At 53.6% G+C, this 11,575-nt stretch overlaps 4 protein-coding genes across 4 annotated transcripts; 2 read left to right on the forward strand and 2 right to left on the reverse strand.

Annotated features, from left to right (window-relative positions):
- Positions 1-1,358: 1,358 nt before the first annotated feature.
- NECHADRAFT_98899 (uncharacterized protein) lies at positions 1,359-2,545 on the forward strand (the record flags this gene model as incomplete). The annotated part of the gene is made up of 3 exons (XM_003053677.1): positions 1,359-1,395; positions 1,446-1,670; positions 1,727-2,545. 3 exons carry the CDS (start codon positions 1,359-1,361, stop codon positions 2,386-2,388), a joined length of 924 nt encoding a protein of 307 aa, XP_003053723.1. The 3' UTR covers positions 2,389-2,545.
- An 87-nt stretch (positions 2,546-2,632) lies between these two features.
- Positions 2,633-3,470, reverse strand: NECHADRAFT_98900 (uncharacterized protein). The gene has a single exon (XM_003054395.1). The coding sequence runs from the start codon at positions 3,424-3,426 to the stop codon at positions 2,656-2,658; it is 771 nt and encodes a 256-aa protein (XP_003054441.1). The 5' UTR covers positions 3,427-3,470; the 3' UTR covers positions 2,633-2,655.
- Positions 3,471-3,731: 261 nt separating this feature from the next.
- On the reverse strand, positions 3,732-5,528 carry NECHADRAFT_103197 (uncharacterized protein; the record flags this gene model as incomplete). The annotated part of the gene is made up of 4 exons (XM_003054396.1): positions 3,732-5,126; positions 5,176-5,210; positions 5,267-5,385; positions 5,449-5,528. The coding sequence occupies 4 exons, from the start codon at positions 5,526-5,528 to the stop codon at positions 3,927-3,929; spliced, it is 1,434 nt and encodes a 477-aa protein (XP_003054442.1). The 3' UTR covers positions 3,732-3,926.
- A 2,576-nt stretch (positions 5,529-8,104) lies between these two features.
- NECHADRAFT_31354 (uncharacterized protein) lies at positions 8,105-11,114 on the forward strand (the record flags this gene model as incomplete). The annotated part of the gene is made up of 3 exons (XM_003053678.1): positions 8,105-8,499; positions 8,566-8,677; positions 8,727-11,114. The coding sequence occupies 3 exons, from the start codon at positions 8,105-8,107 to the stop codon at positions 11,112-11,114; spliced, it is 2,895 nt and encodes a 964-aa protein (XP_003053724.1).
- Positions 11,115-11,575: the final 461 nt, after the last annotated feature.

An 11,575-nucleotide genomic window follows, 5' to 3' on the forward strand; every position in this document is an offset into this window, starting at 1 on the left:
ACTCAATCAACTGTATCTTGATTCATCAAGCAAAAGCGAGCAAAGAGCAAAGCAGGAGAAAATAGCTAAAGAAAATAGAGGCCTTGGGTGGTTTGCGTAGGTTGATTGAAGACCGAGCTATGATGTAGGTATCGGTTGCGTAGGTCCGTGGGAATGACGAAAATGAAGTGAATGACGCAGGATAGACACAGAAATTGAAAGTAAACAAAGAGCCTGGAGTGCGAGGCCAGGAATTTTGCGAATGTCGGGTTGACGATGTGAATGCGCGACAGCTGGCTACCAGCTGCCAGGCAAACGCTGATAGGGTAACCGGCAGCAAACAGTCCAAGGCCGAGTCGCAGGTGAAGCCTTGGACGTCGATGCTTGAGTGGTAAAAGTCGAGTTGTGTAGGAGGTGAAGATGTTTTCAACCTGTTTCCCGACGAGAATATATTTACAAGCAAGGTCTGTGGTGTGGTCGAGGTGAAGCATTTCGGATGCTTAGTTATTGTCCCGCTTGGGCGACGGTGCTCTATTGTTGCGATAATACGGGTATTCTCCCTATTGTTGATTCAAATGCGGTAATGACGGATTAGTGCTGGTGAATCACTGGCATTTTTCACAATTGGGACTGATCATGGTTTCTCATGATGATGGTGAGGGATGACCACTTGAGAGCACCGACAATGTCGGAGTGAATAGGGAGGGCATCACAATTGACAGATTTGGGCAATGTCGATTCTAAAGGGGCAGAAATGCGACTATAGTGAGTTTCCTTCTTAGTGCATTCTATTCTTTGTGTTGATGAGCCCGATACCGATGTTTTGCTTCAACCTGTCCATTCTGGGACTGGCAAAGGAGACATGACACTCCCACATCTGGATTGCTTGACAACCTATACACCGCAGATGTTGCCTAGAAGGGAAGAGAGTAAAGACTTCAGCCTACTCAAGTCGATTATCTCCCAATTTATCCATAGAGGTGTCACGTTCAATACTCCAAACCAGATTGAGAGAACTGCCTCGGCACATGTCTAGCAATAGCAAATGAGGCCCTCGATACCACCCAAGCAAATGCGTAATACAGCAAAAAGACGCGAATACACATAAGCAGTCTATCGCAGTGCTCAACCTTTGAAATCACATGCCATAAGCACATGGGCAAGGGAAGCGATGACATTTTTTCCCAACAAAGTCGACAGGCTCATGTTGATTAGTCCAAAGGGGAAAGCACACACACCCCGCCGATCCCGAGGCCTTGGCGCGGGCCGATCCACTCTGAGATTAAACGGGTTCCCAAATATCTTGGGTGTCCTCAACACCAAAGAATCTGTCTCCCCCCTCCTTTTTTCCCACTTCATCCCCCTCGGCACGATTCAAGATGGCCACTCTAACGACCCTCAAGCTTACAAACCGCTGTACGAATTCATTCTGCTCTTTTATGCAGCTATAAACTGACACCTCGTAGCTCCGAAGCAACCCATCAAGAAGCTCCCAGCTTCTGTCGAGCTCGGCCCCGACACCACCGTTGAGGATGTCAAGATCATGATTGCCAAGGCCGTTGGCCTCAGCGACTACAACCGAATTGGCCTCTACGATCCTTCCACCAAGAAGACCCTCAAGAACCGCAGGGCTCGCATCGCCGATGAGCCTGCTGTCGTTGCTGCTGGCGAGACCCTCGTCAAGGATATGGGTACGTCCACACAAGCTAAACAATACCGGACAACACGTTCTAACAATGCAATGCAGGTCCTCAGATGGATTGGAGAACCGTCTTCGTCGTCGAGTACATTGGCCCCCTCCTCATCCACACCGCCGTCGTTCTCGCCCGTCCCTACCTGTACAGCAACGCCGGTACCATGTCGTCGACCCAGTGGCTCTCGTTCTACATGATCATGCTTCACTTCCTCAAGCGCGAGTACGAGACCCTCTTTGTCCACAAGTTCTCGGCAAACACCATGCCCATCAAGAACATCTTCAAGAACAGCTTCTTCTACTGGGTCGTCTCGGGCGGGCTCTGCGCCTACTCCCTCTACCACCCGCAATCCCTCGCCGCCAGGGCCGACGTCCCCGCCATGGACATCCTCGGCCTCGTCATCTACCTCTTTGGCGAGCTGAGCAACGCTACTGTCCACCGATACCTGGCTAGCCTGCGATCCACTGGCGGCACCGAGCGCAAGATCCCCGTCGGCCACGGCTTCGAGCTCGTGACCTGCCCCAACTACATGTTTGAGATCATCGCGTGGCTCGGCATGGTTGTCACCAGCCGAGACTGGAGCGTCGCCTTCTTCATCGCCATTGGCGCTGCGCAGATGTTCACCTGGGGCAAGGGCAAGGAGCGTGCTTACCGCAAGGAGTTTGGCGACAGCTACAAGAAGAAGCGATATGTCATCCTCCCCGGTCTCCTGTGATTTGGTTGTGACCGAAAGGGTTCTCATGGTTATGAGGGGAAGGTAGATCTGTTTGGGGAGCATCAAGAGGGGGGGTTTGATACAGGTTAGAAGGTTGGAGGAAAATGGGCGCGGTTAATGAGATAAAGAGTGAATGGACTGTCATGTGTACGTTTATAGAGCGAATGTGCTTGCTTGCCATCCAATTCCCCAGCGCCTATAAATCATCGTGTTCGTCAAGCATTGTCATGATATACAAAGTCGTTCCTCATAACTCGAGTCTCCTCCTCATCGGGACGCCGTCGACATTGACGCCGTATCTGACCCCTTGGTTCCTCTCCCCATGCTCGACTCAGGATCCGTTAGGCTCCGGCTAGCATCCGAAAAGGTTCCCGGCATGCCGTGTCTTGTATCAATTTCCATGCCCTCCATGCCCGTCTTCCCATGATCATCGACCCCCTTGTTCGGTCCATCCACATCCATCTCGTCTTCGCTTTCGCTCCCCACGCTCCCGCACTCACTACAGCTGCAACTACAGCTCCCCTCGCCGTTGGCCAGCCGAACCGTCTCCTCGAGGACAAGAAAGTCGCGCTCCAGCACCTCAGCCCAGTTCTGGACGTTGCCGAGCTCCTTGAGTCTGCGAGCAGCAACATCCGCCTCGCGAGCCAACCGATCATTCTCACGACGCAATCCGTCCGCAGCACGGCGCACATCCTTGGCCTGCTTCCCGAGGGCGGCAGCGTTGGAGTGTAGCGTCGAGGCGCGCCACTGTAGCTCCGAGTCCATCATGTTCTCGAGGGTCGCCACGACTGCGCGCCGCGCTTCGGTTACGTGCCGCTGCGTTTCTGGAGAGGGGAGCGTTGGCTGCAGATGCGGAGGAGGCGGGGAGCGTTGCGCGGACGATGATGAGGACGGCCCTGGAATCTGCGCGTGAGCGTGAGCATGCGCGATGGACGGCGACGCGATGGATGGTGGAGGAGAAGTCGGCGGCCGGGAGGACGAAGGGCCCCCAGCGGAGGAGGAGGAGCCAGCCTGCTGAGAGGACCTCGAAGCTGACATGATGTGGGTTTGTCAAGGCTATGCTTTCAGTTGCCGAGTTGATTCTCGGGGGTTAAAGGAGAGGAGAAACATGCCAGCAGGATCTGAGCAATGAGTTCAACGGGCTCGTTTCATGCGCAGCTGATACAACTCGCTGTATGCATGGTGGTGGGGGTGCAGATCATGCGGCTACACGAACGACAAAGAAGATCTAGCTCTTGATAAAACTTACAAGGAAATTTACATAAATCTACTAAAATAGGATCCTAATCTAATGAAGATATTCTATCTTTTTATTCATGGTTTTATTATTCTTGTTACCTTAGTAAGTTGCCTTTCGGGAAGAATGGCAAATATGCATTGGATCTCTATATCTGTCTCGATGTTTTCTTAACCAGCGTGGGGAAGCCCAAGGGTGAACCCACAAAACAAGGAAATAAACGCAAGGAATAGGGTATCTTGCAGGGAGCTGGCAGAAAAGTACAAAAGCCTTATATCGGGTTATTGGTATCCGAAGCCCATTAGTCGTCGTAATACCCATCATATGTGCCCTGCATTGCTTGTGTGCTCACAAACTCTTCGCTGGCTAGCCCTCTCATGCACCTCATCACAAGTCCATTAGGGTCCTTGTGCCAATCACAGGCAAAATCGCAGTCAGGCGTGTCGGTTTCGCCAAAGTACTTACATATGAGGGCGTGTCGACATTTGTTTGTGCTCTCACAATACTCGGCCAGAGCCTGTAGACTCTTGAGCCTGGCCGTCTGGTTTGCCTCTTCCTTAGAATCGGATCGGATCATTCGCGTCACTCGTTCCAGGTCTTCTCGGCTGTAGTATAAGAAGCAATAACTGGCGTTACCGTCTCGGCCTGCACGACCAGCCTCTTGGTAATATCCCTCAAACGACTTGGGAATGCGCCAGTGAACCACAAAGCGCACGTTGTTCTTGTCGATGCCCATGCCGAAAGCAGTTGTGGCAACGATGATATCGTAACCAGGGTCGTTGCGGATCCAGCGGGAGAGAGTCTCCTCCTTAACATCCTTAGGAAGTCTGGCATGAAAGGGCCGGGCTCCAATGCCCTCATCTCGAAGGTTGTTTGCGAGTGATTCGCATTCATCTCGAGATATGGTATAGATGATGCCAGGCACACTCTCTACCCTCTCATTGACTTGTGTCAGTTCGGCCAATCGCTCATCGGCACGACGACGACTGTAGACACCTCTAATCCACCGTAAAAAGTCATTGAGACGGTTCTCATCCTCATCCTTGGTGTACCGAATCTCTAGATGCAGATTTTGTCGTTGAGGGTTCATTAGAAACTCTTTCGTCCTCTCTGGTGTCTGATCCAGTTTCAGAATGGATAAAACGTCCCGACGAACCTGTGGATTCGCTGTCGCAGTGAGGCACATGATGGGGACATCCGGGAAGGTTTCTCGAAACCATGAAAGGCGTTTGAAGTCTTTTCGAAAGTCGTGACCCCATTCTGAGATGCAATGAGCTTCGTCGATGGCTATGCGAGCAAGCTCCTTTTGTTTGTGGACCAATTGCAGGCGTTCGCGGAAACGGAGGCCAGAGCATAGTTCGGGTGTAACGTACAAAAGACGGGTCCGCGGATGCCCAGTCTCAAGATCACGTTGGATACGGTCACGCTCCTTAGGCGGTGTTGTGCTGTTGAGAGAGTTGGCGTCTATCCCGGAAGCTTTGAGAGCTTCAACTTGATTAATCTGGCAGAGAATTAGATCTAATACCAACGAAGGATCCGAGATTTCTTACCATCAGACTTAATAAAGGGGATACAACGATGGTAACTGAGGTGTATCGTCAGTAGGAGACCAATACTTGGTGATTAAACGGCACAACTTACTGCCCTGGTCGATGACTGCCGGGAGTTGAAAGCACAAACTTTTGCCAAATGATGTGGCGGCTTGAACGTAAACATCGTAGCCATCAAGAGCGGCCTCAATAATTTCACGTTGATGTGGCCTGTCGAGGAAAACTACAAGTCAGATCAATGCGAGCTTTGATGAAGGAATAGTCGCGGCAAACCTAAAATCCTCCTTGTTGAACTGCCTTCTTAGTGTGAAGCCAATATCTGTGCATGAATTGGTCCTCTTGAGAGGAGGCATTGTGTTTGCGTCAGCTTAAGCATAGATTCACGGCAGCTTGAGGTGAATGTGTGGAGATGTGTCGTTGAGCGGATGAAAACGTGAACTACCGACCACTCAATTCATAGCAAGTGGTCAAAAGTCGCTCCTTGCTCGGCACTCGATAACGGTTCACACTGGTGTTGTTAACCTGTAGCTCTAGCTTGCGTGTTCAGGTGGATTGGTAGGAGTGTTGGCTGACTTACAGAGTTGCAGTGAGGAGGGTCTCTATTTCTCCTTTTGGCAATCGTATCGACCACCAAGATCCACCAAATTTATAGGGTCCCTGCTATTAGTGGTGCGCTGGTGTCTCTGGTGAGCGTGGTGAAGGATGAAGTGATGCGCAGGGGTGTGAGCGAGATCGCCATGCGCTGCCGGAGTCGCGATATCTCCGTACCCCAGCTTCGGAGTGAAGCTGGAAGGCGGGCCACGTGGTCACGTGCACCCCGACGCCGAGTCAACCGAGTGTTTTGTCAGCCTGTTCCGTGAGCCTCTGTCAGCATCGAAACAGGCTATTTACGTCTCCTTGCTCCTACGACACATGGTTGGCGCACAATCGGAAGCAGTTCGTCGAGTTACAAGGCGTGTCGGGGTTGGAATTCGCGATACGGGGACCCTGAGTCTTGTCTCAGCCGTCAACGGGCTGCACCTGCTACATACACGAACGCCGACCGCGGGATGATGTGATGGGTGTGGTCAGCAGAGAGACAGCAGAGACAGCCCAGTGGTCCGGCCAAGCAGAGTGTGCCAGTGTCAGCGCCTCGAGCGCCAGTACTGAGTGCGTGCCTTGCATTACTCGCCCGAGGCTTGGACAGGGGTTGACGACTCGACTGAGTCCGTTCCAGCCAGACAAGAGCCTAGGCCGCCCTCCCACAGCAGCCATCCCTTGGTCGATGCCAGTGACGGCGTCGACGGACGGTTGAATGGAGACGCTTAACGGGCTCTGAGTTGTTTCATAGGTTGACATTACCCCTCGTCTCCCACTTTTCTGTTGCTTCCAGTGCCTCCAGGAACGGTCCCGAGCCTGACAGCTGTCCCTCTTGTTGTGTGCGTGTCGCTTGTCTGGGCATCTTGTCTACCTGTGTGTCGCCCCTGTGCGACCATGTCCTGTCCTTAAGCTGGCTGAATGGACAAGGAGCCATCCCTATCTCGCCCAGCATGGGTTCATCTGGATGCCAGTGCTGACCAGTCTCTGCCCGCGAATCTCGTACTGTGCGTCAGCGGCCGAGCGGTGGCGGGTGCGCTGGCCAGTCAGTGGACAGACCAGACCAGGCGCCTGGAGGGATGCGGCGAGCAGCGTGCCTGTCAGCGGCTGCTCCAAACCCTCCAGGTGGCCGGGCTCTGAAAGAGGGTTTCCATCTGGGGTGAGGGTCCTGGCGCCAGCTTACAGCACGCCTTAGCCTCTGAGACGGCCCCGCACTGTGTTTCACCCGCCCACATCCCACGACCCGCGCGCCCTGAGACCGACTGCTGGCGTCGAGGGCCCCACGTTTGAGGTGCGTGCTGTGACCAAAACACTTGATTACCCCTATCTGGTGCGCTATCCCCTATCTAAGCACATGGGACCGGCGGGTGACAGGGGTGGCTGGGAGGAAGTGGAAAAAAATCCTCCAGGCGGCGAGGGGGCAGAGGCATCTGTAGGTTGAGTTGCGGTAGCCAAAGCATTTTCCTCTGCCCGAGGTGGACTCTCTGGATGCTAAGTTTGGCTGGTAGCATTCAAGTGGGCAGCCAAGACTTTCTCAGCAAGGCGCTAAGGCACCTTACCTAACATTGGTTGCAGCATGTGCCTGAGATCCCCCGTCGATCCAGCTCCCATTGCAGTCTCGATTCTTTGGTGATCTTTTTTTGCAACTCCTTGAGCTCGACTTGGCCAGTCCGCGATAAAAAGCAGCAGGCCAAGAGACCAAAGTGGGAGACAGACGGGGGACATCCCAGCTATTCTCACCACACATCCTTACCTTACCAAAGACGGAGTCCTGGCCCCGACTTCATCGCCTCCACGTCCGCATCAGCTCATCATCGCGGCCCTTCCCGCCCCATTTCCTCCTCTAGCATCTTCCTCAGCAATCCTCAGCAATCCTCATCCTTGGGTCAGCTTCCACCGTCGAATCCTCCTCGATTGCCGCCACCGGGCATTCGCCCTCTACATCTCCTCGACGACGATCCTCAATCGACCTCAATTCCGTCTCGACAGAACAGGCCTGAACCTGAACCACGCGCCGCCTGCTGGCCTTTCCTATCCAACAACCATGACCCTGTCGCACTCGTCGCTGCCACAGCCTTCATTGGCCTAAACAAGAACCTTTGATCGCGGGCTTTGCTCCGCTTGAGACCCGAGGGCCTTCGCTTGCGTTTGCGTTTGCGCCTGCGATCTGGTCGAGAACAAGAGACAAACGCAACGACAAGCCATAGAGGGGCTTCTGAAACGTCTCATCCACAACTGTCGACATACCCGTCATCGAAATTCCTAACGCCCTCGCCGTCGATCGATTACTCCACTGGTGCACCCTCGCACGTTGCCTGCCTCAACCGACTATTCATATAATCATTCTTCCGCCATGGAGCGACCAGAGCGACTCGCTGGCTCGTCTGGCGGCTCAGCATCACAACCACTAGTTCCTAGGAACTTGCCCGAGAACCATATATCTGGGAGACGCCCCGTACCGAATTCGGCTGCCACCTCGAACGGCCCGCCGCCGCCTCCTCCCCCCATTCCCAACCTGCGTGGTCCTCCCTCCAGCTCGTCCCTCTCCACCGGCGGCATGTCGTCTGCCCAGGTCATCAACCTCGCGCGCGAGGCCATGCGGAATGCCCTCGAGAGTGAGAACAAAGCTGCCGAGGCCAGCGCCGTTGGCACAGGGCTGAAGACCGGAGTCACCATTGATCTTAGCCGAAAAGGCATACAAAAACTGCCTGAGGAGGTAGTTGATATTGTCAAGGGTGAATTGGAACGGTCTGTGCCCTCGCTGGGATCCTCTCTAACCAGGCGCCCGGGCACTGATACTTACATGGTGTCCAGACTAGCATTGTCACACAATCAGCTCTCATCACTGCCAGCCCGATTTTCCGAATGCACCTCACTGCGATACCTCAACATCAGGGGCAACCAGATCAAGGAGTTCCCCATGCCTGTACATCTCTCGTCTTCAACCTTGAGAATCATTTTCTGACAAGTAACAGCTTTGCGATCTCAAGTCTCTAGAGATCCTCGATCTCGGTCGCAATCAGCTTCGAGTCCTTCCTCCCGACATCGCCAGACTTTCGTCTTTGAAAGTCCTATCCGTTCCTAAGAACCAGATTCGAGAACTCCCTCTCTGTCTTGCTGACATGGGCTCCCTCCAAGTGATCAAGTTTGAAGGAAACCCCATCAGCTTTCCACCTCGAGACGCGATACAAGTGCAAGCCCCGAGCCCACCGAACGAGGGTCTTCTAAGGGATAGCGAGGTCACAGAAGTCGCTGTGACTGCACATATCAAAAAGTTCTTGAAACAACACGCACTCAATGACCGACTCGAGGCTGAGAACACGGGAGACGAGTCGAGCGAAGGGGCCGAGACTCCCCGCTTCCCGCTAAAGAGGGTTGCCAGCGGGCGTTTCCCGATCAAGGTGAATGGCACCGATTTGTCAGACATTCGATCGCCCAACAATGGCTCGCGCCCACCGCCGATCCCCTCAAGATCACATTATCGAGGTCTTTCACAGCAAAGCACCGCTATTCGACGACCTGGCGTCATGCCCCTCACAATCGGAAACGTCAACGAGCGAGTCCGCAGTAACTCTGAGAGTTTGTTGCGAGCGGACCGGTCGGAGAGCCGTAGCAGACGCATGGGGATCGTCTCGAGAAAACCATCGGATCTGGGCACTCTTGATGAGATGCAGGTCAACAATCGCTTCAGCCATTATCGTGGCCTAAGTCATGGCTCGGCCATGCAGGGAACACCGATAGGAACCAAGAGTCCAGCGACTCCAACGGAACCTTATCTTCAGCGCCCAATCTACGTGAGACGGCTCTCCGTGTTACCCGAGCGACGCCGAGAGTCAAAGGTGTATGATCCAGTCGTTGAAGCAGCAAAGGGGATTCTATATTCGATATTCCAGATCCACCCCATGATTCAGATGTTGATGAGCCTCACAAGCGACGGATCTGCCAAGCGGTCGAGTCTTGAGATTGTCTTTTATAACACAAACTCACACGTTGAAGAGTTGGAACAGGAGATTCAGAAGCATGAAAACGCCTTGGCCGACACTGACGACCTCGCACACCGGGAAAACGAGAATGTCCACCGAGCTTGTCATACACTCGTCAGCGCGTATGGGCATGTGTGCACGCTTCTGGTCGACAACATCGATACGTTTGTCAACAATGGAGATGCGCGCTATATCCGGTCTCTCTTGATGTTGCTGTACAACAGTATCATGGAACTTCGGGTAACACTTGCGTCTCTGAGCGCTGAGGAGGGCCCTCAGCAAATCGCACCCGAGGGAGACTTGACCAGCAGCCGCACTATCAGACCGCACGTCCGAGAACCATCAATTACTCCCACAGTGGAGAGACCTACAGGAGCCCGCAACCGGAATGGCACTCTGGTGCACCATCCGATCAATCTCCGTGTTGCTACTGACGTCCCAGTGCGTCTTTCAGCAACATATGTCAACGGCAATGGACGGACTGCTACAATCACCTCGGCCACTCCGCGGTCTGGAGAGTCATTCTCTTCGATAGGCAGCCGAGGCATGTCTTCCGAGTTTACCGAGGAGGACCGACAATTCGAGAAGATCTTCCTGTCGTTGCAGAAGTCGACAGATCTTGTCATGCGGACACTGCCCAGTTTCCAAGTACAGCTTATGGGCGGCCTTAGAAACGCGATGCATCAGCGTACACCGGAGAGCATCATTCAGCACTGGAAGGGGCTGATCAGTGGGTGTGGCGTCGTCATTCAGCAGACGGAGGCGTTGAAGAAGAGGCTCTCACTCATTAAGTTGAAGGAACCTGGGGTTCGAACGCAGGCGAGCTTCTGGGGAATGTGCAGCAACTTCAGCCATTCTTGGGCAGACATGATCGAACAGATCAAGTATGGTCCTAACTCGGTACCCCTGCCACCAGACACCAGGGCCCGTCTGAGACCAATCCAGCAAAGTATCAAGGAGACAAGCAACATCATCTACCAATCTCCTTGGCACTACCTGTTCCGACCGATGGCCAACAACGGGCCCACGTCGTTCCCTGCGCACGGCATGTCGCCAACCCAGGTCCCGATTACACCGCAGAGTGCCGCCTTGGGACCTGCAATGCAGGCAACGGTTCCCACAACACCACAGAACGGATCATTCGCAGCGGCGTTCCACGGAAACGTCTTTGACCGAGCCGACGCCCTCATGGCGAATCCCGGCATCTCTATGGGTCGAAACGGAATAAGCAAGGGGCACATGGGATTCAGCTCTCTCTCTTCTATTTCGTCCATGTCATCAGATGAAGGCAGCATGCACTCTTCGCCCTCGGTCTTGGGATCGCACGGGCCCCTCGGGCCAATGCCGTTGCGGCTCAATGGGGGTAGAGTTGCCTTTTAAGTCTTGTCACCTGGCCACCTCTTGGATTTGGATATCAGAGTGAGGCTGACTTGACAGCCGAGCGCTGTCGCAGTTCTTGCATACTGAAGAGATGAGGAGAAGGAGGAGGAGACATATTTTTGATATAATTTCGTGTTTTTGAACAACTACCAAGGCGTATGGTATTACGCTGATAGTCATTCCTTTACCGCATAGCCTTGGCGTTGGGGACTCTGTTGGTTGCTTTTGTCTATATGCCAAAACAGGGCTACGGGAGGTAATTTGCATTTAATTTTCAAGGCGGGAGGAATTCACAGCTTGCGTACGGGTATAATGCTTAAACTATTCATGTTGGGGGAGCAAAATTTGGTGGGAGAGGCATGATGAACTGGCTGTGGCTGGACCAAGGACATGTCGCCCACATGCACACGAGTCGAGGGAGGCTATAGATGAGATGGAGATATGGCATTAAGCAGGGAGGA

This window comes from Fusarium vanettenii (assembly GCF_000151355.1).
Source record: "Fusarium vanettenii 77-13-4 chromosome 1 genomic scaffold NECHAsca_1_chr1_3_0, whole genome shotgun sequence".
NCBI classification, from domain to species: Eukaryota; Fungi; Ascomycota; class Sordariomycetes; order Hypocreales; family Nectriaceae; genus Fusarium; species Fusarium vanettenii.